Here is a 26,051-nt window from a genome sequence, read left to right on the forward strand (position 1 = left end):
TTTGTTCTCTCCTCATCTTTCTAGCTCCCGTTTCTGGCGTCCCCAACACCTGCCTCTTGAGTCTCTTTGCTTTGCTGTCCTTCCCCTCCATCCTCATCTCTGAGTGGAGACAGAGCAGGGAGCTTTCTCCTCCCTGTCATCTCTCCCCACACCTGTCCTCTTTTTTTTTTTTTTTTAAGGGCCACACCCACGGCATATGGACATTCCCAGCCTAGAGGTTGACCTGGAGCTGGAGCTGGCCTCCACCACAGCCATAGCAACGTTGAACCGGAGCTGCATCTGCGACCTACACCACACCTCACGGCAACGCCAGACCCTTAATCCACTGAGTGAGGCCAGGGATCGAACCTGCATCCTCATGGCTTCTTAACCTGCTGAGCCACAGTGGGAACTCCTGTCCTCTCCTCTTTGCTGAGAACCACAGAAGGTGAGATCCGTCCTCCCCCCTTCTCTGACTCTGTCTCTGGGGTTCCCTTGAACTTTCTTGCACTTTCTGGCCCTGCAGGGGACCTTGTGGTGGTGATTTCTGGGGGGTGGGGCGGGGCACCCTCGTGCGTAGCTCCTGAGGAAAGAGTAAACTGGCCCAGGCAGACCCTTGAGAAGCTTGCAGGAAGTTACCCCCAGTTCCTATTTCCCTCCCTCCAGGGAAGCCCTGGGGACCATGCGAATGGGGTTCTGCCAGCCTTGACCAGGGGCTTCAGGGACAGCTGTGACTCCCCTCTGCCCAGACCTGCGTGACCTTGGGCAAAGGACTCCACCTGGTCTTATCTCTGCTCAGGGTCTGGGAGTGGGCGGTCGAGGGCTGTCTTGAGGTGGAAGGAGGTGGCTTGGCGAAGGCCTTGGCTGGGAATTGGGAACTTGACTGAGGTGGTTCTCCTTGCGCTGCTTGCTGTCTGGGTCCCCTGGCGGGGTGGGCATGTGTCTTCAGGTGGTAGTGTGTCCTGTCGGTGAGGTATGTCAGTCTTGGCCACCTTGGGGCTTCTGGGGATGAGTGAGGAGCTGTGACAGGGACACAAGCGCTCGGGCAGAGAAAGTGGCTCCGTTCAAGTTTTATTGGACCCCTTTGAGCCTGGGGCTCTTCACGGTCCCCCGGCTGCAGCCTGGAGGTGGCTCTGGCAGGCTGCAGCATCCTGTGGCTGCCCGCTGCCCCCAGCTGTCCAGTTGCCTGAGGGAAAGAGGGAGGGTGGGCAGAAGGAAGAGAGTGGAGACAGATCATCAGCCCTCTCCCCGCTACCCCGAGGAGCAGGGCCCTCCCTGTCTCCACAGAGTTGGCCCCAGGGCCGCTGGTCCAGCAGCTCCACCAGGCCAAACTGCCGGGAGCTGGGGCAGCCCCTGGTGGCCAGTCCTCGGCCAGCTACATGGCTGCTGGGGGCCCCTTGGCCAACTGCCCTGTGGCCCGGATCCGTGGGCCATCAGTGGGGGCTGCTCCGGGCTGGTGAGCTGCCCCATTCTTCAGCGGCAGGCACTCCTGGGCCACCTCTCCATCACTGGAGTCGGACTCCTCCACGTCACTGCGAATGTCCTTCTCCATCTGGGGAACAGGGAGGAGGGGGGAGGTGGGGGGCTGCGCTGGGGGGCTCCGGAGAGGCACACACCAGCCAACCCTAGCCCAGCCCGGGCCCTACCTGGCCTTATCTTTTTTTAACCCCTTTTATTTAGGGCTGCACCTGTGGCAGATGGAAGTTTCCAGGCTAGCAGTCCAATCAGACCTGTAGCTGCCAGCCTAGGCTGCAGCCACACCAATGCAGGATCCCAGCCGCCTCTGCAACCTACACCACAGCTCATGGCAATGCCAGATCCTTAACCCACTGAGCAAGGCCGGCGACGGGACCTGCATCCTCATGGATACTAGTCAGGTGAGGTTCCCAGGCTCGGGGTCTAATCAGAGCCACAGCTGTCAGCCACAGCCACAGCCACGCCAGACACAAGCCGCCTCTGCAACCTACACCACAGCTCACAGCAACACCGGATCCCTAACCCACTGAGCGAGGCCAGGGATCGAACCCGCAACCTCATGGTGCCTGGTCGGATTCATTTCTGCTGTGCCATGACGGGAACTCCCTAGTCGGGTTCTTCACCTGCTGAGCCGCAACAGGAACTCCATACCTGGCCTTTCTTCATGAAGTGGTAGATCATGCGAAGGATGAGGCAAGACCAGAACACATGCAGCAGCTGCAGCAGCATCAGAAGGGCATTGAAGAAGTAGTAGCCAAAGAAGGGGCCCGACTGGGCAATGGACTCGTAGTATGTGGTATAGAGGATCCTGCAGTGGGTGGGCAGGAGGGAGGGGCAGGGGTTCGCTAGCTGCTGTAGCCCCTAGCCCTCAGAATCTCTACCGTGCGTGACTTTCCCTGCTCCAGAAACTTCTATGCCCCCCCCTCCTGTTACCCAATTGATACCTGTGGTCTTCGGCTGGGCATTTCAATACCTCCATCACCCAGTTCCAGTAAATTCATAGAACAGGACTGTGAACCCCCAGGGGCTGCTTAGTGGCTCCGTTTCTTCCTGGGTGATCCTTTCACACTTTCTCCTCAGACAGCTCTGCCCCCTTGCCTCGCCCCCTTCATGCAGATCAGCTGTAGGGTCAGCAGTGACCCACATGCCTCGCTCAGGCAGCAGGCACCCAGCTGGCTCTTTCCTCGAATGACCTCAGGGACCCCACGCTGTCATCCTCCCACGTCATGGCTGCTCCCTCTCGGTCTCCTCTGCAGGCTCCCATGCAAACTTCTGGGGGCCTTAGGACTGGGCCTCTCTGGTCACACCTGATCCCCAGTGACCCCATCTGGTCTCGTGGCTGCCAACACTGGACATTGACATCTCTCTCCAGAACCAGGCTGGTGCCCACTGCTTTGTCCACTTATCCATGGGGAGGCGGGGATATTTGCAGGCCCCTCAAACCCAGCCCAGCCAGAGCTGAGCTCCTGATCTTCAAGCAGCAACTCTGAGCCCATTCCCATCTTGCGACTCTCAGGGCATCCACCCACTTCTCTCACGTGCTCTGGTTGAGCCCCATCACTGCCCACCTGGACCAGTGCTGTCGCCTCTGCCCTGGGCCTCCAGCTCCTGCTTCAACCTCTCACCAGCTATTCCCTTGGAAGCCACCAGGGGGAGACTGTGAGTGCTGAGATCCACCCCTCCTCTGCTCAACCTTCCAGGGCCTCCACCTGGCTTGGGATAAAAGCCCAACTTCTCCCAGAGGCCCATAAAGCCCTGCAAACTCTGTCTCATCATCTCTCTGCCCTCATCTCTTCCGTCTCTCCCTCTTGCTCATTCTGACCCTGCCACAGAGGCCTTCTCTGTTCCTCCAACATGCTGGACGTGGTCCTGCCTCAGGACCTTTGCACTTGCCTTCTTTCCCCCAGGACCACTCTTCCCCTATGATCAGGAGTTTTCTCTCTCACCTCCCTCCAGGCTCATGGTACCAACACTGTCAGTGAGGCCTTCTCTGACCATCCTTATCCCAACTATTCAACCTTCCCAAGGTTTTCTCTTTAGCACAATCACTGCCCGACATATTCTAGAGCCTGCTTGTTTGCCTTATATATTATATTTCCCCATCCACCAGTGTCAGGTCCTTGCCAGCAGGAACCTTCACATTGTTCCCTCTGCTTGGTGGGAGAGGCTCAGCACACTACCGGGCAAAGACTTTATTTTTTTTTTTTTTTTTTTTTTTTTGGTCTTTTTGCTATTTCTTTGGGCCGCTTCGGCGGCATATGGAGGTTCCCAGGCTAGGGGTTGAATCGGAGCTGTAGCCACTGGCCTACGCCAGAGCCACAGCAACGCGGGATCCAAGCCGCGTCTGCAACCTACACCACAGCTCACGGCAACGCCGGATCGTTAACCCACTGAGCAAGGGCAGGGACCGAACCCGCAACCTCATGGTTCCTAGTCGGATTCGTTAACCACTGCGCCACGACGGGAACTCCGGGCAAAGACTTTAGATGAGCTGGGGTCCCATCCCGTCTCCCAGTCCACGTTCATGGTGAAATGATGACTAAGCCCAGTGTTTTCTTTTTTTTTTGTCTTTTTGCCTTTTCTAGGGCCGCTCCCACGGCACATGGAGGTTCTCAGGCTAGGGGTCTAGTCGGAGCTGTAGCCGCCGGCCTATGCCAGAGCCACAGCAGTGCAGAATCCGAGCCGAGTCTGCAACCTACACCACAGCTCACAGCAACGCCGGATCCTTAACCGACTGAGAAAGGCCAGGGATTGAACCCACAACTTCATGGTTCCTAGTTGGATTCGTCAACCACTGAGCCACGACGGGAACTCTTAAGCCCAGTCTTCTGTTTCTCCCACCTCTGGGCCTTTGGGTGTGTTGTGCTCCCGTGCCAGGAATACCCTTCCCTGCCTCCTCCCGGGAGCCTCCCAGCCATCAACCCCAGCTTCCTGGATTGGGGAACCGAGCGAGGGTGAGGCAAGGATCTCAGTCGCACCCTCCCGCCTCCCTAACAGGAGGGCTGACTCACTGGGTGGGGAAGAGCACAAGGCGAGTGTAGAAGAAGACCAAGGAGAAGATGATGAAGAGAGCATCGCACACACGCCGCCAGTGGGTATAGTTGAACAACTTACAGGCCTGGAGAGGGCAGCAGAGAGCAATGGACGCAGGTGGGTAGGGGCCGGGCGGCGGGGCGGGGTGGGGGGAGGGACCAGGTGGGAAGGGAGGGGCCTCTTCCCCCCCCCAGGGGAAAGGTGCCACGGGGCTCGGCCAGGTAAGTTGGAGTGGGATCTTATACCCAAAATTGCCTAGAAAGGTAAAGCGTGAGGTGTGTATGAGAAGCTTCGCCTCCCAGGAAGGCTGACAGCGGTGTGGCCTCACCTCCCAGCAAGACTGAAAGGGGGTGGGGCCTCAACTCAGGGGGCAGCTGGAGGAGGTGGAGGTGAGAGGGACCGGGCGGCTGGGAGGCGGCGACCCGGGCTGGCCCACCTCCAACAGGTAGTCCGAGGAGTCGTGCAGTAGCAGCACCAGAGAACCAATGCGCAGCAGGTTCGTGCTATAGGAGAACATGATCAGAGTGATGGTCACGACGTGATGCGCCACTTGCTCCTTGAAATCCTGCAGGAGATGGTCACAGCTGGGATGAGGCGGGGTAGTTAGAGGGGTCCCACCCAGCAGGACTAGAAGCAGGCCCTCCCAGGGAGTTGCTGGGCTTGTGGACTGCACACCTCCTGCTGAGGCACCAAGCGTCTCATGGTGTGGGGTGAGGCCACTGCTCCCCACCTGGGACTGGGTCACACCACTCTAAGGCATCACTTTCTCCACCAGACTCTTGGCCTGGCCTCACCTTGCGCTTGATGTCAAAGGGCAGCGTCATCAGCAGGGAGATGTAGAAACTCAGCTCCAGGAGGTACCAGTGGTACAGGGCTGGCTTCAGGGGCTACGGCAGGGCATGCAAGGTTAGCTGTGGGGAGTGGAGGCTCCCATGGGGTGTGGGGCAGGGCCCTTTTCATTTGCTCAAACCCATGACACATGGATCTCAATGAGTGAGGAAGGGATGAGCTCCCCATCCCTAGAGATAATCAAGGACAGTGGTTTTGTGGCAGCTCCTGACTCCTGGGACCCTCTCCATTCCCCAGGGGAGGTAAAACTAGGGAGTAAGGCTTGGAGGGGAATTATGCTGTGATGTCCAGCTTTGGTTTCTCCACAAAACTCCGACCACCCTGGTCCTCCCACCAGCCTCCAAACACCCCTGCCACTCACCTGCTGTGGGTAACTTTCCCAGCACATTACCGGCGCCCACAGCCATGACTCCTGGAAAGATGCGGAAGTCTGAGGCTGCCCAAAGGTTAGAACCCAGCCCCCCCACCCCAGGTCTGGGGCCTCCTTGGGGCTCCCTGGTTCTTGATGTGCTGTTCGCACTCAGCCATCTGTTCTCTGCCTGGTTATAGCTCTGCTCTCCGTGTAGACCAGGGACTTATTTAGAATTGCCAGCCCTGACACACAGTAGGTCCTCAACAGGCACCCATTGAATGGACATTCACTGAGACCTGGCCACATTCTCTTCACCCTCTCTTGTGTTTCTGCATGTGTTTCTCCCTCAGCCCAACCCCCCACACCCACTCCCGACTCCAGTCCAGGCCCAGCACATAGTAGGTGCTTGTGGGACAGGTAGACAGGCAGGTGAGCAGTCAGGTAGACTCACATTGTACAGGACTGAGACTCCACCGATGAAGGCACACAGATAGAAGGTGAACCTCCAGCTGCAGGCAGAGAGGAAGACCATGAAGCAGTTGCTAAAGGAGCAGACACCCCCCCCCCATACACACACACACATACCCCAGGCCCACCCCGACCCTTACCTGGCCTCACAGAACTTCTTGGTCAGGCAGGGCCGTTCCTGGTTCCGGCGTCTCTGAAACCAGCGTTGCGTCTGCCGCAGTGTAAGGCCACACTGAGTGGCCAGGAGGCTCATCTGGGGCTGGGGAAGGGGATGATGGCGCCAGGGTCAGAGGTGGCTTCCCGCTCCTGTCCCAGGACAGGCAGGACCCAGCTCTGCTTCCCCCTCCCCTGGGGCCCCAGACCTTGCCTGTGCAGTTGTGTACCTATGGGGATGGGGGAGTAGTGTGTTTCATGGGGTGGGGACCCCCAAAACAGGCCTTAGAAAAACCCAGTTCTGGGAGTTCCCTGGTGGTTCAGCAGGTTGGGGATTCAGTATTGCTACTGCTGTGGTGCGGGTTTGATCCCCGGCCTGGGAATTTCTTCATGCCACCACAACCCCCCCCCGCAAAAAAAAAACCCAGACCTGCTCACAGACAAGCAGGAGACTGATGTGGACTGGGATTAAAGGGACTGGGGTGGGGGCAACCTCCCACAGAGGTTTTCTTGCCCCCACTCCGGAACATCAGATCTCACCTCCACCAGGGCAGATGATGGAGACCTTGCCTCCCACCCTGAGCTGCAGAGGGAGACGGATGAGGGGGATCGCAGGATTACAAGAGTTGCCGCCAACTCCTTGCCCCACCCTGCCCAGGGGATGGAGCCTACTGGGCCCCTGCCTCCCTCCAGGAGGCAGCCCAGTCACACCCCGGATGGGAATAGAGAGAGGGTCACAGGACTGCCTCTGGTTGGGGGAAGGCCCAGAACAGTTAGGCCTCCTCCCCAGCACAGGAAAGAAACCTATCCCCGACCCCTTCCAGTCCCAGGATCCGCCCATTGAGCAGCAGGGCTGCTGATGGGGGATTTAGTGGGGTAGGGGGGATGGGGGCACTGAGGGTGCTCTGGGATTTCCCTGTCCCTAACCAGGGTGCCACCTACCAGCCCTAGGGGCAGCCAAGCAGGCCGATGGGGATGGGGGAGGGGGTCAGGGGATCTTACCTCCGTGGGTTTCCACCCTCCACTAAGGAAGTGTTTCTCCAGAGTGGCATTGGGCTTCGCTGGCTGCTTCCTCTGGTTCCGCACACCCAGCAGCCGGCTCAAGGGCACACCGACGAATCTGGGTGCGGGGGAGACAGAGCCTGTCAATCCCGGTGGGGAAATTGAGGCTCAGTGGGGCCAGGTCACATTTTGGGATCCTGGAGGGAGGAGCCTGGCTGTTGGACTGAGCCCAAGCTAAGAAAAGCATCTGGATGGATCTAAAGGACAGGGGATGAAGGTCAGCTTTTGTGGTACCCTTCACTCAATCCCAAACAAGGGGTGAGAGTCCCCTCACTGCCTAGCTCATGGTGGCCTGGGTATTGGACTGTTCCCCACCAGGCTCGGGGCTCCCCACGGGCAGAAGGTCTGCTCCCTCTCAGGCCACCCACCCTCTGGCCAGCACGGACATTTAGAAGAGCCGGGGGCCCTGACCCTGGTCAATTACCACATTGTCCACAAGGGGGCCCCCAAGACCAGAGGTCAGGACTGAATTGCATGTCTGCCATCCCAATAGCGGCTTTCATTTGGGGAAACTGAGGCTCAGAGCTGCCCAGGAAGTAACTGATTCCAGAATGTTGGGTGGCAGGAGTGGCTTGGGGGTGGGAATGGGACGGTAGTGATATTTATTGAACACTTAGGATCTACCAAGCATGTGTCCAAATCCATCTCATGTGCTGGTTCACTCAACCCTATTGTTATTGTCCCCATTGTCCTGATGGGCAATCCGAAGCTCAGAGAGGTCAGAAACATGCCCAAGGTGACACAGTGAGTGACTGGCTGACTTTCTCTCTCTCTCTCTCTCTCTTTTTTTTTTCCCAGCTTTTTAGGGCCACACCTGCAGCATATGGAGGTTCCCAGGCTAGGGGTCCAATCGGAGCTGTAGCTGCTGGCCTATGGCACAGTCACAGCAATGCCAGATCCAAGCTGTGTCTGTAACCTACACCTCAGCTCATGCCAGGAATCGAACCCAAGTCCTCAAGGATATTAGTTGGGTTCATTACAGCTGAGCCATAATGGGAACTCCATCTCTCCCCCCCCACTTTCTTTTTTTTTGCCACACTTGTGATTTGTGGAAGTTCCGGGGCCAGGGATGGAACCTGTTCCACAGCAGCAGTGACAACATGAGATCCTTAACCGCTAGGCCACCAGGGAACTCCCAGGAATCACTTTCTCTTAATGGGGAAAACCTCTAACTTGGTTTGACTCCAGAAAAGCTACTTCCAGGTATTCCCTGGTGGTCTAGTGGTTAGGATTCAGTGCTTTCACCACTGCAGCCAGGGTTCAGTCTCTGGTCTGGGGAACTGAGATCCCACATCAAGCCACTGCAAGCCACGGACAAAAAAAAAAGCTACAAAAAGCTACTTCCAACCCTACTGCTGCCCTTTAGAAAGGCAAGGGACACCTTTGGAAGGAGTTAACACTCCCACCTCAGCTGGAGCCATGGGATAAATCTGCAGGAAAACAGACCCACTATTCAAGGCCTGGCTGGGTTGGCCCTTTCAGAATTCCTTAGATGAAGCCTCAATCCTACCTAGCTGACCAGCCGCTGTGTGACCTCTGGCAGGTCACTTGACCTCTCTGTGCCTTTCTTTCCTCTCCAGTAAAATTGGAACAATTACAGTACCACCTCACAAGATGGCGGTGAGGGCTGAGTTAGGACACCCCAAACTGCTTAGAGCAAAGGCTGACACAGAGCAGGAGCTCAAATACAACGTCAGTGGACTTTCCCTGGGTTCCCTAAGTCCAGCCCATGTCCAGGGATCCCAGACCCCAGGAAGCTCCTCATGAGCGGGAGAGACAAAGTAAGTTGCAGAATGCTCCCATGTCCCTGTGGTCAGGGCAGGACAGAGGAAGGGTTCCCAAGTGGGGGCCAGAGGGCTCTGGGGGGGAGAGGAGGAACCCAGCCTTGAAGGAACTGCAGGGGAGTGAGTGCCAAGGCCATGGAGTCACAAAGAAGGCGGGGGACCTGAAATTCCAAGTGAGATGTAGAGGAAGGGAGGGGCCCTCAGGCAGAGGGGGGAGCTGGGGTGGGGGTGGTGGGATGCAGGCCCCGGGGGGAGGGCAGTGGGGAGTCTAGCAGCAAAAGGCCTGGCAGGGCATCCTGGGAGCTCTGGCCACAGGGTTGGTCAAGTAGGAAAAGGTGGGACCACTTGGGACAGAGGGAAGGGACCCAGGAGATGGACAGCCAGGGAGAGAGGAGGAATTCCAGTCCCGGGTGAGGCAGAATATTAACTCAGGTAGTCAGTGTAGGAGCGTGGGCTTCGATGCATTCTTTGCTATGGCTGCTGATGAACATTTGTGGCTTAAGGGCTCCAGGGCGTAACATCCCCACAGGCCTTGTTTACTGCAGGGATTGTACCTGTTCAGATGGACACTAATCACTAATCCCCTATGACTCAGATTACGGGAAGAAAAGGACAAAGAAACTATGAGATTTACAGGACAATTCCACCCCTAAAACCCTATTGGACAAGGATTGACATAGGTAACTGAGCAAGGCCAGTGGGAGAAAACCACATCTTTCTGGACCCCACCCTGGTACCCCCCCCCATCTTTAAGGAATAAAAACCCCTCTAGGGCAATAGAGAAGGGGGGCTCTTCTCCCCGCTTCCGGCAGCCCTGGGAGCTATTTGCTTTCCTTTAATAAAGACTTTGCTTGCTTGCTGCCTGTGTGTTCACGGCGTTCATTCTTCGACTGCCGTGAACAAGAACCCGGATTGCGGTATCATCTTTCCGGAATCACCAGCAGCGTCTGGGTCCCATGAGTAATGACTGAAAATCCATAGGGTCTGGCAACCAGGAGGAGGCTGGGAACCTGGGCAGGAGGCATATACTCAGGGGCCGGGTGCAAGGCTGCAGGAGGCTGGGGGTGAGTGGAGGGGGTCCCCAGGAGGGCGGCTGGAGTGCCTATGCCCTTTCCTTTGGCTATAAAGGAGAGCAGAAGGGAAGGTTGGAAGGAGCGAGGAGAGGGGGTGGCGGGCGGGGGTAGGGTGCCCAGACAGGACGGAGGGAGAGGGGAGTGGGCAGGAGTTTCTTCACTTACTACCTGGCTGAGGGACCTCGGCGGACCCACCCCAGGTCAGCAATGCAGGCACACCCCCTCCAGGGCCCCCACTCATTTTCTGAAGATGCCCGCACGCTGAGAGCCGATGTTCCCAAACACCAGAGACCATCAGCGTGTGGATGGTGACAGCTAGGGGCAGGATGGAGCCAGAAAAGCACTTTGACTCAAAGCCAGGCTCCACTGGGAGGTGGGATGGGAGGAGGAACACAAGAGGATAAAGCACGCAGATGGGGCTGGCACAAGGCTGATGAGGGGCCGCAACCGGCTGGGGCACAGGGGACACTCACTTTTCGAAGACATAGCGCACAGCCACCAGGGCCAGAGCCAGGGGCAGGGCCATGAGCATGTCCTGGGGGTGGGCGAAGACCAGGCCATCCCGGTCCTCCAGTTCAGTCCATGAGTTGTTGGGTGGTAGCCAGAACCTTTCTTGCCATAGCCACTCGTTCAGGCTGGACCACATCCTGTGGACACAGGGTCCAGTTAATGGAGAGCTTGGCACGCAGAACAAGTTGGGGGGGCAGAGGGAGGGCCCAGCAACCTGCCCCTATCCCCAAAGCACTTGGCAACCTGGAGTTTATTACAGCCAGTAGTAAGGACAGACTTGGGCTGTGTGTCCTCAGGCAAATGGCCTGACTTCTCTGAACCTCAAGTTCATCCGTAAAACAGGGACAGTGATACCCACCTCTCAGCCCAGCCTGATGAGGCACACAGTGTGCTTAGGCCAGTGCCTACGGGCCCTTAAATATAACTCATGACAGTAGTTATTATTCTGTACTTTATAGACATGAGAAAGGTGGCCAGAAGTCAAGGGAATGGCTGATTGGGGTCATGAACTTGAGTTCTCAAATGTCTGGGATGGTTTTTACTGTTGTGGGAAGGTGCCTCTGATACAGTCCAAAGATAAAAGATTTAAGGAAAACCACAGTTCCCTCTCTGGATGTCCTTCTACACATGGACTCCCCTTGTGGTGTCAGCTGTCTTGCTCCCTCTCCCAAGAGCCTACCACGTGACTGAGGTTGTTGCCAGATAATGGAGTGAAGCTTTCCACCAAGAGCTGCTAGGGAGCCACTGTGGGGCCCAGCCTCCTTGAGGAGCCCAAATATTCTCCCTTTCCCAAGATTTAAGACAAGTGCCCAAACCCCGACACTGGTCCCTACTTGGAAAGTTTGTTCATTCATTTGTTCATCTGTGCATCCACCCACCTGTTCCATCTACTCATCCATTCATCCATCCACTTGTTTGTTCATCCAGCCAGCCATTTGCCTGCCCATCTGTACATCTATCCATCCAGCCATCTACCCATCCATCCATCCCCAACTATCTATCCATTTTTTCATCTACTCAGCCAACCAGCCAGCTACCTGTCCATCTTCCCATCCATCCATTCATCTACCTATCTGTATATCTGCCCACCCACCCATTGTCCATCAACTCATCCACCCATCCATTTACCTGTTCATCTATTCACCCATCCAGTCATCTGCCTGCCTATTTGTACATCTACCCATCTATCCGCTCACCCATCCATCCATCCATCCACCACCCATCCACCCACTTTTCTATCTTCCCATCCATCCCTCCATCCATCTGTAATCCATCTACCTACCTACCTGTCTGTCCACCCACCCACCCATTGTTCATCTACTCATCCATCTGTCCATTCACCTGTTTGTCTGTTCATCTATCCAGCCATCTGCCTGCTCACCTGTACATCTATCTATCCAACTGTCTACCCACCCACCCATCCATCTATCTGTTCATCCACCCATCTCTCCACCTATTTGTCTGTTCACCCAGCCAGCCACCTGCCTGCCCACCTGTAATCTACCCATCCAGCTGTCTACTCGTCCTTCAGTCCATCCATCCACCATCCATCCAATTACCTATCTACTTGTCTGTCCATCCGTCCGTCCGTCCATCCATCCATCCATCCACCTACCCATCCATCCATCTTCCTGTCTGACATCCATCAACAAGATGTTTTCTGAATGGCTTGTACCTGCCAGCCTGGGGCTGGGTGTTGGGGACACAGCAGGGAACAAAGCACACATTCCTGTCCCCACAAAACTCACAGCCCGCAGGGGAGACAGCCTATTGGCTGTAAATAGATTCAAAAATAAATGAGATAATACAGTGTGATGAGGCCTGGTAAAAAATAAACAGGGTGGCATGATTTATCAAGGAAAGTCTCAGAGTTCCCGTCATGGCACAGCAGAAACGAATCCGACTGGGAACCATGAGGTTGCGGATTCAATCCCTGGCCTCACTCAGTTGGGTTAAGGATCTGGCGTTACCGTGAGCTGTGGTGTAGGTCACAGACATGGCTCAGATCTGGCGTGGCTGTGGCCAGCAGCTATAGCTCCAATTAGACCCCTAGCCTGGGAACATCCATATGCCACAGGTGTGGCCCTAAAAAGCAAAAAAAAAAAAGGAAGGAGACACCATCTGAGCTGAGACCTAGAGGTGAGGAGGGCCTGGATTTGTGCAGAAGAGGGTCGTGGTGGAGGGAAGGGAGCTGGGAAGGACTTTTCAGAGAGAGAAGCAGCAGGTGCAAAGGCCCTGAGGCACGACTGAGCAAAACTGAGTGTTGGAAGATCTGTAAGGATTCCTGTGTGGCTGAAGCAGAAAAAGCAAGGGGGAGAGAGGGAGGAAGTGAGGGCGGGGAGGGGACGGGGCAGGTCATACAGGTGCTTGTGGGACTTGGGGGAGAATTTGGGTGATTTCCTCCCACATTTTATGATGAAAAATTCCAAACTTACAGAAAGGTTGAAAGAATTTATGGCGAATGTCTACATATCTACCACCAAACTCTATCATTCACACTTTGCTCTACTGCTTCATCAAATCATCCATCCCTCAGTCCACACACCAGTCCCTCTTCTGGGTGCATTTCACAATGAGCAGCAGGCATCAAGTCACATCACCCCCAAATATTTCAGCATGCAGATCATTAACTAGAGTCCAATATTGACTTACAGAGGTTTTAGGTTTTTTTTTTTTTTCCTTACTCAAGGTAAAATTTTCTAGAATGAAATGCATTCATGTTCTGTGTACAGTGGTTGAGTTCTGACAAACACACACACCTGTGTAAACCGACCTCTGGCCACAAACATTCCCGTCCCCTCAGAAGGTTCTCTCTCCAGCTCCTTCCCAGCTCCTTCCCAGTCAATATCCATCTCCATCATCCTAAAGTAACCTCTGCTCCAATTTTTTTTTTTCCATAATGTATTACCTTTTTTGTGTGTGTGCCTGTGGCATGCAGAAGTTCCTAGGCCAGGGATCGAACCCTTGCCACAGCAGTGACAACCCCAGATCCTTAACCCGCTGAGCCCCTAGGGAATTTCAGCTTGGATTACTTTTGACTCTTGCAGAATTTTGCACATGTGGAATCACACACCTCGTCTTTATGTCTGGCTTCTTTCACTTGAGTAATACTTTCGAGATTCATCCTTGCTGTTGCAACATCACTAGCTTCTTTTTTATTCCTGAATCATTGGTACTGAATGAATATATTGCAATTGGTTACCATCTGCTTGTTCAGGGGCCTTGGGGATGTACTCAGTGTTGGTTAGTTATGAGCAAAGCTGTTAAGAACATTCATGTCTGAATGTTGGGTGGACAGAAGTTTCCTGTCTCCTCAGTCTGACCCGAGAAATGGAATGGCTGGGTCCTGCTGCATGTTTTCCTTCATAAGCAACTGCCAAACTGCCCTCTGGGGTGGCTGTACCATTTTACACTTTGGCCTGTGAGTCTGGGGGTTCTGTGACCCTTGGTTTTGTTCTAGGCAAGATGACAATTTGTGGGTTGTGGGTGGCTGTGCAGGAAATGGCTTTGGAGGTCAGGATGGAGGCCCACCCAGATAAGCCAGGACCATTCCCTCATTTCAAAGTCAGCTGATGAGCAAACTTAATCTCCTCTGCAACCTCAGTTTCCCTTTGCCACATGAGGTAGCTTAGTCCCAGGTTCAGGATTAGGAGGTAGACTTTTTTTTTTTTTTTTTTGGGCCAAGGATCAGATCTGAGATGAATTTACAATCTACACCGCAGCTGTGTTAAAACCTGATTCTTTAACCCACTGTGCCTGGCACTGCAAAGATGCAGCCAATCATATCGCAGTGGGAACTCTAGGATGTGGACATCTTCAAGGGGGCAATATTCTGCACCACCCTCCCAACACTGACACATCAAAAGAATGATTGCTGGAGGAGTTCCCACTGTGGCACAGTGGGTTAAGGGCATTGCCTTTGCAGCAGCTCGGGTTGCAGCTGAGGCTCAGATTTGATCCCTGGCCTGGGAACTTCCATATGCTGTGGATGCAGTCAGAAGAAAGAAAGAAAGGAAAGAAAGGAAAGAAAGAAAGAAAGAAAGAAAGGAAAGAAGGGAAAGAAAGAAAGAAAGGAAAGAAGGGAAAGAAAGAAAGGAGGGAGGGAGGAAGGACGGACGGACGGACGGAGGACGGACAGACAGACAGAAAGGAAGGAAGGAAGGAAGAAAGAAAAAAGAAAGAAAGAAAGAAGGAAAGAAAGAAAGAAGGAAAGAAAGAAAAGTGACTGCTCTTAGGGGCAGGCAGTGATCGAGGGGCCAGGAGTTGCCAGGGGCTGGAAGGTTCTGTCTCCTGATTGATGTGCCATTCTCACTGAGAAAATTCACTAAGTTGTGCCTCTGTTATAGGTCCTTTGGGCAGATGAAAATGTTTGCCTTTAAAAAGTCTACAAAGAGTTCCCATTGTGGCTCAGCAGTAATGAATCCGACTAGTATTCACGAGGATGTGGGTTTGATCCCTGGCTCGGCACAGTGGATTAAGGATCTGCAGGTCACAACTGCAGCTCAGATCTGATTCCTGGCCCAGGATCTCCATAAGCAAAAAAAAAAAAAAAAAAAACCCAAGCCTACAATTCTGCTAAAATATGACACAAATGAATTCATATAAGACAGACTCACAGATACAGACTTGTGGTTGCCAAGGGGGAAGGGTGGGGTGGGTAGGGATGGAGTGGGCATTTGGGGTTAGCAGATGCAAACTAGGATACAGAAAAAGGATAAAGAACAAGGTCCTGCTGTACAGCACAGGAAACTATTCAATATTCTGTGATCATCCATAATGGAAAAGAATATGAAAAAGAATGTATATACAGGCCTTCCCTGGTGGCTCGGTGGGTTAAGGATCTGGCATTGTCACTGCTGTGCCAAGGGTCTGAACCCTGGCCTCAGAACTTCTGCATGCTATAAGCATGACCAAAAATATGGGTATGTATGTATGATTAAGTATATTATAACTTAATCACTTTGCTGTACAGCAGAAATTAACACAACACTGTGCATCGACTGTACTTGAATAAAATAAAATTACGGTTTTTTGCTTTTTCAGGGCCGCACCTGCAGCACATGGAAGTTCCCAGGCTAGGGGTTGAATTGGAGCTGCAGCTGCTGGCCTATGCTACAGCCACAGCCACACAACATCCAAACTGTGTCTGCAACCTACACCACAGCTCACAGCAATGAGGGATCCTTAACCCACTGAATGAGGCCAGGGATCAAACCTGCATCTTCATGGATACTAGTTGGGTTTGGAACCCGCTGAGCCATAACAGGAATTCCAAAATAAAGTTTTTTTAAAAGTCTATGATCTGATTTCAATTCTGACGGGTGCCCCCCCCCCCCCCCCCCGGCAACACCAGCTGGGTGTTACAATTCAACTCAATGCTGACACTCTCTACCTGGAGAGACACAGGTTGAGGGCTGAGCTCCACAAGACTGTACCCACCCCGCTTCAGATGCCAAGCACAAGACCAGGTTTTCACCTGTGCTTTTGACCATCTGGCCAAAGACAGAGGTTCCCACAAGCCCTTTGATTAATTTGTACCCGCAGCTCACCGAACACAACAGTTTACTCACTAGATTCCTGGTTTATTATAGAAAGACATAACTCAGGAAATGCCCAATGGAAAGGGTCACAGGGCAAGGCATGGGGAAGAGGCACGGAGCTCCTGTGCCCTCTCCAGATGCTCCACTCTCCCCAAATCTCCATGCGTTCACCAACCCAGAAGCTTTCTGAACCCTGTCCTTTTGGGCTTTTATGGAGGCTTCATTACATAGTCAGCCACCGGAGGTTAGAGGGACTTAATTAGTCCCGCTCCCTAATCAGGTGGCAACCAGTCCCATCTATAGGTGACCTGGGGGTTTCCCAAAAGTCACCTTATCAATATGACAAAAGGTACCTTTATTCCTCTCCTCACTTAGGAAATTCTCAGGGTTCTTCTTGGCCACCCCATGGCATATGGAGTTCCTGGGCCAAGGATCAGATCAGAGCCACAGTTGTGACCTGTGCCACAGCTGCAGCAATGCCAGATTCTTTAACCCACTGTACCAGGCCGGGGATGGAACCTGTATCCTGGTGCTTCAGAGACATGCCAATCCTGTTTCACCACAGTGGGAACTCCAGAAGTTCCCAGGGTTTTAAAAGCTCTGTGCCAAGAGCAGAGGAAGACCAAATATATATTTCTTGTTATCAATCACAGTATCACAAATCACGTACAGAAAAGAAAAATTCTCAGAATCTGAGAAACTGGGTAAACCAGGACAGTGAGGGTATCTGGAGCCAGGGGTTGGGTTCAGGGTTGGGTGAGATGGGGATGGGGTGGGTGGACATGTCAGCCATCGCATGGCTGATGTTTAAATCCAGAGGGATGGGGAGTTCCCGTTGTGGCTCAGCGGAAGGAACCATGACGTTGTGGGTTCAATATCTGGCTTTGCTTAGTAGGTTAAGGATCTGACGTTGCTGTGAGCTGTGGTGTAGGTGGCAGATGCGTAGGCTGGCGGCTATAGCTCCGATTGGACCCCTAGCCTGGGAATCTCCATATGCTGCGGGTGCGGCCCTAAAAAGACAAAAATCAATCAATCAATCAATCAATCAATCCACAGGGATGGAGGGAATCCCCCAGGTCGGGGGGTGGAGTGTCGATGAAGGAACAGCCCACACACCATGGGCGTCTAGGTACAGGCATCAGAGAAGTGACCAGCCGTGGCTGCCACCCCCAGACACTCTAGTACGGCAGAGACATGAAAAGGCGACAGCAAGGGTGTGAAGAGATTTTTAAAAAAGGAACAAAGAGCATCACTCACCAGGCAGTTATACAGAGTTAAATTGTGGCCCACAGATGGCGTGCCCTGAGGGGAACTCAGGATGGAAAAAACAGGATGAGGCATTCTATGCTTTGGATAAAAGGGCCCCTGGATAGTTAAGACGCACAGCAGGAAGAATTTCAATGACCTCAGATTCTTGCATCTTCCCATACACACAAAAGCCCCAAATCATTAACTTGAGATATCTGTTCTTTATCATAAGCAGTCACGGACCACATGTAGTTCCTAGCCAAAAAATTCCTAAACTCAATTCAAAAATTTTTTTTTTTTCTTTTTAGGGCCACACCCGAGGCATATGGAAGTTTCCAGGCTAGGGGTCAAATCAGAGCTGCTGGCCTACATCACAGCCAAAGCACCGCAGGATCTGAGCCACGTCTGTGACCTACACCACAGCTCATGACCACAAAGGGAACTCCCTACTCAATTGAAATTTTACACACACACACACACACACACACACACACACTCCTCTATCCTTTTGGAGAAGTTTACTCAATGCTACTGAGTGGCTACCTCCAGGGCCATAGTCCTTCATAAAACCCTGAATAAAACAAACTTGCACCTCTCCATTTTTCTTTAAGACAGGTGTGTGACGGAGTTCCCGTCGTGGCACAGTGGAAATGAATCTGACTAGGAACCATGACGTTGCAGGTTTGATCCCTGGACTCGCTCAGTGGGTTAAGGATCCAGCGTTGCCGTGAGCTGTGCTGTAGGTCCCAGACGTGTCTCAGATCCCATGTTGCTGTGGCTCTGGTGTAGGCCAGCAGCTGTAGCTCCAATTAGAGCCCTAGCCTGCGAACCTCCATATGCTGTGGGTGTGGCCCTAAAAAGACAAAAGACCAAAAAAAAAAAAAAAAAAAAAAAAAAAAAAAAAAGACAGGTGTGATACAGTGGCTACTTTAGACCCACAAGGGGAGGTCCATACAGAACAGACAGATGGACAGAAGGGTGCAAGAGACTTCTACCTGGGGGGTGAGGGGGGCATGGGGTTGAGCTCTCTAGGAAAAGAAACCAACTTCATTCAGGGGCAAAACTGGCTTGATCCTGTGCACTCCCTGGGGCACAAGGGCACATGCTCAGCCTGGAATTCCTGGCCCCATTCCCACACTGCCTTCTAGCCAGAGCCGCACCCATGAGAGCCACACCCAATGCATGGCTGTCTACAGCCTTCTCCTAGGGGCCCTCACCCCAATCTGAAGACCTCTCCACTGCAGATGTAAGTGGGCTGGGTGTCCTAAGAAGGCCCCCATCCAGCTAGAGCTGGAGTGGGAACCCAGGAGCCCAGGCCCTGAACCCATGTTTTTCCCCCACCCAAGGGTGCTGAGATGGGGGTGACTGCACTTGTGGTGCTTGAATGTTGCCATGAGTTTTGGGGACATATGAGAGAACACACAAGAGTGACGGCATCTTGTAATCCCAGGCTTCTATCCACATCCCCAGCCTCAAAGCCCACTGTTCACTCGGTAATCTCTGCTCCCACCACAGTGTATGATTTCATATACACCAGCCTTTACAAATGCTCTTCTGTGCTTAGAATGCCAAGCTAATATTTATTGCCCCATGCTGGGTGCTGAGGACACAAAATGGTGAGGAAAGCTAGCAAGGTCTTAGCTCTCACAAGGCTTATCTACCTTCCTTGTTTGCCTGGCAAACTCCTATGCATCCTTCAAAACCCAGTTCAGTTGCCACTTCCTCCTGGAGCCACCACCTGATTGCCCCCACCTCAGATCCAGGTAGCGCACCCTCTGCCAGCCCTGCCTCATTCACTGTGACAGTAGAAGCTGGCCAGGCAGTCTTTTGGGCAGCGGGGAAGAGAAGGAAGGAAGCATGATGGGCCTCAAACCCCAGTCCCCTCAGCTGAAGCAGGCATTAGGTTTTTCTGGCCCCCACATCAGAAGGGGTAATTTTCCAGACCCCAAGTCAGAGGGGGAACAGAAATGTACTTTCCAAACCTGAGAACTCTCCAGAGGAGCTGCAGACTGACACACCCTGACTAGAGAGGCCCTCAGCCCCAGATGCCGTATCTTTTCTCTAACCTGTGTCTGTCTGTTCCTCTTCACCCTCTTGATAAAGAAGAGACATCAGGGAGTTCCTGTCGTGGCTCAATGGAAATGAATCTGACTAGTATGCATGAGGATGCAGGTTCGATCCCTGGCCTTGCTCAGTGGGTTAAGGATCCAGCGTTGCCATGAGCTGTGGTGTAGGTCACAGATGTGGCTTGGATCTGATGTTGCTGCAGCTGTGGCATAGGCTAGGTTCCCCCTAGCTTGGGAACCTTCATATGCTGCAGGCACGGCCTAAAAAGACAAAAAAAAAAAAAAAAAGAGAGAGAGAGAAAGAGAAAGAGACACTGAGGTTTGAAAAGCAAAGGGTCTAGAACCCAGCAGACTCTGGCTGGAGTCCCAGCTCCTGTGCTCACAGCCCTGGGTGCCTCGATTTCTGCACTCACCTGTTGGTGGGACAGGTGCCCTCCTTGCATTATGGTCAAGCAGGCCAGTGAGGCTGCATGTGCAGCACTTGGGCAAGGTCTGGCACACAGAAGGGGCTCAGGTGTGGCTGTAACCAGGCATCCACAGCCAGCAAGGCCCAAACTTCTCTTCCACTCCTGCCTGAGACAATTTTTATTTTTTCTCTCTTGGACCCCAGCTCCTCCGTTCATTCCCTGTGACATGCTGCCTCCCTGGGGTTTAGCTGCCCCATCCGAAAAATGGGTAAAGCCAGATCTTCCACTTTACTGAGCTGTTATGGGGGCTTAGGATGCTGCGCAGTTTGTAAACACTCCGAGCTGGTATGGAAATGGATTTGATTCCTGTAATTTACCTGTCATTGACATCACTGCTCAAGTTTCAGTTTCCTTATCCGTAAAATGGGACTAACAATAGCCCCTCTCTGCCTGGAGTGTCTGCCAAGGATACTTAGGAGTGGAGTCGGCACTAAGTAAACCGCAGTTACTGTTTTGTTGGGGTTGTGTGTGTGTGTGTGTGTGTGTGTGTGTGTGTGTGTGTGTGTCTTTTTAGGGCCACACCCATGGCATATGGAGGTTCCCAGGCTAGGGGTCTAATCAGAGCTATAGCTGGCGGCCTACGCCACAGCAATGCCAGATCCAAGCTGCATCTTCGACCTACACTGCAGCTCATGGCAACGCAGGATCCTTACCCCACTGAGCCAGGCCAGGGATCAAACCCACCACCTCATGGTTTCTAGTCAGATTTGTTTGCACTGAGCCACGACAGGAACTCCCGTAGTTACTGTTATTTCCAGCAGTGGAGAAGAGGAGGGAGGGGAGGGGGAGCAGCCTGGAAAGGGGGATGCTGGTGCACTTGCCCAGGGTCTAGGTGGTTCTTCCATCCTCTCCCACATTCTGTCTGTCCTGTCCCCCCACCACCACCCTCTTGCCGCCTTCCTTCCCTTGAAGCTGTACTGCATGAGCTCAGGTTGGTTGGCTCAGCCAGAGCTGCCCAGGGGTCATTTGGAGAATCACCAAGTGGGTGGCTGGTCCAGCCTAACCAGCTTGAGGCTTCATCCTCACCCCCACCCCACCCCCCACCCCCAATCTCCCAGCCTGGCTGCTTCCTGAAGGCTCTTTGGCCCCACTCTCAGCCCTGGCCCTGCCACCTGGGAGCCAGACTCTGATAATCCTTCTCAGTGACTAAAAATACCCCAGAGTAGGGGACAGAGAGAGATGAGGGCTTTGTGCTGACACAGGGAGGGGGAGGATGAGCAGAGGTTCTCCGCTGCTCCCCTGAACCCCCCCCCCCCGCAAAACACCCCAGCACCACCCAGCAGAGCAGGGCTCTGCACAAAGGTTTGTTCTGTTTTATTTAAATCTAACTGGAAACCCAGGGCTTGCCTGGCCTGTGAAAAAAAGGAAATCATTTCCAACTCCAGATGTCTGGGGCACCCGGGGAAGAACAGACACACACATACACACTCACCAGGCCCCCGCAGCCTGGCCTGCTGCCCGGGGTCACCTGACTCCTTCAGCTGGAGGCCCAGGCAGGGAACACATGATGTGCTAAGCAGGGGTTATTTGTAGATAACCACAGCTGCCTCGGCACTGGGCCCTGGCTCTTCCACCCTGGACTCTCAAAGCAGGGTCCTCTCAGGGTTCTAATGACTGGAGAGGCAGCTGGTCCAGGAGACACCACCATGCTGATCCCTTTAACAACCTCAAGCTAAGGATCTGCCTCGCTCCTGCCCTCCACACCCTGGCCCTGTTGATACAACTCCCTCCCCCTGACTAGCTCAATTTACTGTATACACCCCTCCTTCTCCCACTAGCTCAACTCACTGCAATGGCTGCCTGGTGGATTTCCAATCCACCAAGCTCATTCCTGCCCCAGGGCCTTTGCATGTGCTCTTACCATACTTAATCTTTGTCTACCTCGGTCTTATCATTCACATCTTAGATTGCTCTTAACCTCCTCAGCAAAGTCTTCTCAGGTAACTACCAAACAAGCCACCATGTTATTCCATCTCCTTATCCAATCTGCTTTGTGTTGTTGCTTTTTAGGGCCGCACTTGCAGCATACCTAAGTTCCCAGGCTATGGGTAGAATCAGAGCTGCAGCTGCCAGCCTCCGCCACAGCCATAGCAACTTGGGGTCCGAGTTGCATCTGTGACCAAGGCTGTAGCTCACAGCAACACCCGATCCTTAACCCAGTGAGTGAGATCAGGGATCAAACCCACATCCTCATGGATTCTAGACAGGTTCTTAACCCACTGAACCACAAGGGGAACTCCTGTTTTCTTATTTATTTGTCTGCCTCATTCCAAGGCAAAAGCCTCATGACAGTAAGAATGTTTAGTCACAGCTGTGTCCTTAGATAGGGCCTGCCACGACACTGGGTACCACCTAAAGGTTTGTGAAATAGATGAAGAAGTGGAATGGGCAGAACAAACACTTGGACAGGTGGGTAGACTGGAGGACTTTAGCTCAGGTGGTCAAACCTCCTTGTTTTCTGTTTCTGTTTCTCTTTTTTTGGGGGGGGGGATGCTGTGCCCATGGCATGTGGAAGTTCCCGGGCTAGGGATTGAACCTGTGCCATGGCAGCAACCTGAGTTGCTGCAGTGACTTACCCTGCGGTGCCACAAGGAAACTCCCAGGTGGTCAAATTTTCTAGAAAAAGAAACCTCTTGCTCTAACAGTCAAGATTAGTTTGACCCCCATAAAGCAGGTCCACTGCCTTCTTGTTTCAGGACTGGGAAACCTGTGGCTCAAATCAAGAAGTGGCTGAATGCAGGCCACCCAGACAACAAGGAAGCCAACCAGGGCTGGAAGCTCCCCAGGGTAGGGAGGGGGTTGCTTTACCTACCAGCGGACTCAGGACCCAGAGGACCCTGTGCAGACCTCCCCAGGCCTGTCTCTTCCTATCACGCATTCCCAGGGAACAGATCCTATATCCCTCTTCCCCGTTAAGTTGCCCTAGAGCCTTTTCAGGGTACCAGGAGCTTACACATAATTTCTTAACTTTGCTTGCTTTCTTTTTCTTTCTTTCTTTATTTGCTTTTTAGGGCCACATTTGAGGCATATGGAGGTTCCCAGGCTAGGGGTCTAATTAAAGGTACAGCTGCTGGCCTACACCACAGCCACAGCCACGCCAGATACCACAGGTCATGGCAATGCCGGATCCTTAATCTGCTGAGCAAGGCCAGGGATCGAACCCATAACCTCATGGTTCCCAGTCAGATTCGTTTCCACTGTGCCACAATGGGAACTCCTTAACTTTGCTTTCGTAACATCTACACACGCCAGCAGGCTCAGGGCCTGGGGTGAGCCAGGTCACGTCCTCTAGAATCCCCAGCCCACTGGCCACCCCACCTCAACACAGCCTGCCTTCCAACCCACTGCCCCTCCCACTCCCCTAGCCACACCTTCTCGGGACCACCTCTTGGCAATGCATCCTCCCCTCTGCCCCCCAATAAAGCAACCAACAGTGGGGCCATGAGGGTTGCTCTGCAGCTGCCTGGGAGCTGGCTGGGGGCACACATGCCTTCGGGAATTTGCTCCCTCCCTGTTATAGCCCTTGCACTATTTCATGCCCAGGTGCTAGAATTCCCAAGAGTGCCTCCCAGTGGTCCAGCCTCCAGGCCTTTGCACAGGTGGTGCACCGACAGTGTCTTTTTTTTCTCCTTTTTTGGTCACCCCCATGGCATATGGAGTTCCCAAGCCAGGGATCAGATCCAAGCCACAGTTATGACCTAAGCTGCAGCTGGGGCAACACCAGATCCTTAATCCACTGTACTGGGCCAGGGATGGAACTTGCCATCCCAGTGCTCCCAAGACGCCTCCGATTCTGTTGGGCCACAGTGGGAACTGCCAGACGTGCCTTTTTCCTGAAAGGCCCTCACCTCCTTCACTGGGCCAGTTCATACTCGTCTTTTAAGACCTGAGTCAGATTAAATTCCCTACTTAAGAGGCCTTCTCTACCCTTCCCACCCTCACCTAGCAGAGGTCCCCTCCCTGGCCCGTCCCCATCCCCACCTGGGCCTCTCTTCTCAGCTTTCGTTTAGTGCTGGCTGGCCCCACAGAGCTTAGGGAGCTGAGTCATTTCACCTCCCTTCCACAGTGAGGGTCAGACCCAGGAGAGATGGCTGGGGTCCCCAGCACCACCCAGTCAGGGAAGTTTCCAGAAGGACTGAGGGGGGAAAGGGGATCAGGTCTCTGGGGGCTGGGAGGGAAAAGGAGCAGCCCCAGCGGCAGACGAGGGCAGGGCAGGGCGGCAGCAGGATCTGATATTTGTGCAGGAGAGATAAGCATACAGAAGGGCGTGTGAGAGGAGCTCACCTGGGCTATTACAATTAAAAACAAAAACACATGACTACAGTGAGTTGAACCAACATGCAAAAACCATGCATGGAACAGTGTGTGATTCAGCTTAGCTTTTTTTGTTTTTGGTCTTTTTAGGGCGTAGCCACAGCATATGGAGGTTAGGGGCTAGGGGTCCAGTTGGAGCTACAGCTGCCGCCCTACACAGCCACAGCCACGCAAGATCTGAGCTGCGTCTGCGACCTACACCACAGCTCACAGCAACGCTGGATCCTTAACACACTGAGCCCAGGGATCCAATCCACATCCTCATGGAGACTATGTTAAGGTCCTTAATCCACTGAGCCACAACGGGAACTCCAAAAATTTCTTTAATTAGGAGTTCCTGCTGTGGTGCAGTGGGTTAATGATCTGGCTTGTCTTTGTGGAGCCGCCAGTTCAATCCCTGGCCCACTTCAGTGGGTTAGCAATCTGGCTTTGCCGAAGCTCTGGCTTTGCCGAAGCTCTGGCATAGGTCACAGCTCCAGCTCAAATTCAGTTCCTGGCCCAGGAACTTGTACATGCTGTAGGTATGGCCAAAAATGAAAAAAAAAATTTCTTTAATTAAAATAATTACCAAATTGGGATGGGGTGTGGTAGGGTGGGGAGGAAGAAAAGCTATGCTCATGGACGTGGGAAGATCACCAAATTGAAAAAATGAAAGCCAAATGCAGAGACACTAATGGCCTGACTCGTAATTTATGCAACAGAAAACCACCAGAAGAGTTCTGCCTTTGGTAACATCAGGCCAGCCCTCTCAGAGATAACAACGATAAACTCTGGACTACACATTAAAAAACTACCTGAAGAGTTCCTGCTGTGGCCCAGTGGGTTAAGAATCTGACTGCAGAGGCTTGGGTTCACTCCCTGATCCTCAAGTGCAGCCATTAAAACAAAACAAGTCAGGAGTTCCCGTCATGGCGCAGTGGTTAACGAATCCGACTAGGAACCATGAGGTTGCGGGTTTGATCCCTGGCCTCACTCAGTGGGTTAAGGATCTGGTGTTGACGTGAGCTGTGGTGTAGCTCATAGGTGCAGCTCAGATCCCCTGTGGCTGTGGCTGTGGTGTAGACCGGCAGCTGCAGCTCTGATTTGATCCCTAAACTCGGAACTTCCATATGCCTCAGGGGCAGCCTTAAAAAGAAAAAAAAAATAAAACAAATAAAATAAAATTTACAATTCAGTTCCTCAGTTGTACCAGCAACATTTCCTTTTTTTCATTTTTTAAAAATTCTATAAGTGTGTAGTTCCCGTCGTGGCGCAGTGGTTAACGAATCCGACTAGGAACCATGAGGTTGCGGGTTCGGTCCCTGCCCTTGCTCAGTGGGTTAACGATCCGGCGTTGCTGTGAGCTGTGGTGTAGGTTGCAGACGCGGCTCGGATCTGGCATTGCTGTGGCTCTGGCGTAGGGCGGTGGCTACAGCTCCAATTCAACCCCTAGCCTGGGAACCTCCATATGCCGCGGGAGCGGCCCAAGAAATAGCAACAACAACAACAAAAATTCTATAAGTGTAATTGATTTACAATGTTGTGATAATTTCTTTGGCACAACAAAGGGATTCAGTTACACATACACATATCCATTCTCCTTCAAAGTCTCTTCCCACATAGATTATCACGGAATAGACCAGCAACATTTCTATACTCAATAGCCATATGTGGCTTGTGGCTACCATATTGGGCAGA

At 53.1% G+C, this 26,051-nt stretch overlaps 1 protein-coding gene across 36 annotated transcripts in view; it reads right to left on the reverse strand.

Annotated features, from left to right (window-relative positions):
* Nucleotides 1-1,034: 1,034 nt before the first annotated feature.
* The window catches only part of CERS4 (ceramide synthase 4), a 105,071-nt gene continuing 80,054 nt past the window's right edge, over nt 1,035-26,051 (reverse strand). For 15 of the 36 annotated variants that reach the window (XM_085007417.1, XM_085007374.1, XM_085007382.1 and 12 more), the window contains 10 exons: nt 10,703-10,876; nt 7,313-10,166; nt 6,298-6,416; nt 6,141-6,198; nt 5,699-5,749; nt 5,283-5,375; nt 4,925-5,053; nt 4,467-4,573; nt 2,107-2,263; nt 1,035-1,531 (listed from right to left, as the gene is read on the reverse strand). In XM_085007417.1, coding sequence (XP_084863543.1) covers nt 1,355-1,531; nt 2,107-2,263; nt 4,467-4,573; nt 4,925-5,053; nt 5,283-5,375; nt 5,699-5,749; nt 6,141-6,198; nt 6,298-6,410 — 885 coding nt within the window. In that variant the 5' untranslated portion in view covers nt 6,411-6,416; nt 7,313-10,166; nt 10,703-10,876 and the 3' untranslated portion in view covers nt 1,035-1,354. Of the gene's footprint in view, nt 1,770-1,942; nt 3,646-3,764; nt 3,886-3,923; nt 4,574-4,924; nt 5,054-5,106; nt 5,376-5,698; nt 5,750-6,140; nt 6,199-6,297; nt 6,417-7,312; nt 10,167-10,702; nt 12,716-17,200; nt 18,435-26,051 lie in introns of those variants that run through there. The other 21 variants (XM_085007324.1, XM_085007301.1, XM_085007357.1 and 18 more) reach the window with 10 other exon arrangements.

Source organism: Sus scrofa, chromosome 2 (assembly GCF_054392235.1).
Source record: "Sus scrofa isolate SSC_HxYL_T2T_F1_AM1 chromosome 2, Sscrofa_HxYL_maternal_Yorkshire_Landrace_v2.0, whole genome shotgun sequence".
In the NCBI taxonomy this organism is placed as follows: Eukaryota; Metazoa; Chordata; class Mammalia; order Artiodactyla; family Suidae; genus Sus; species Sus scrofa.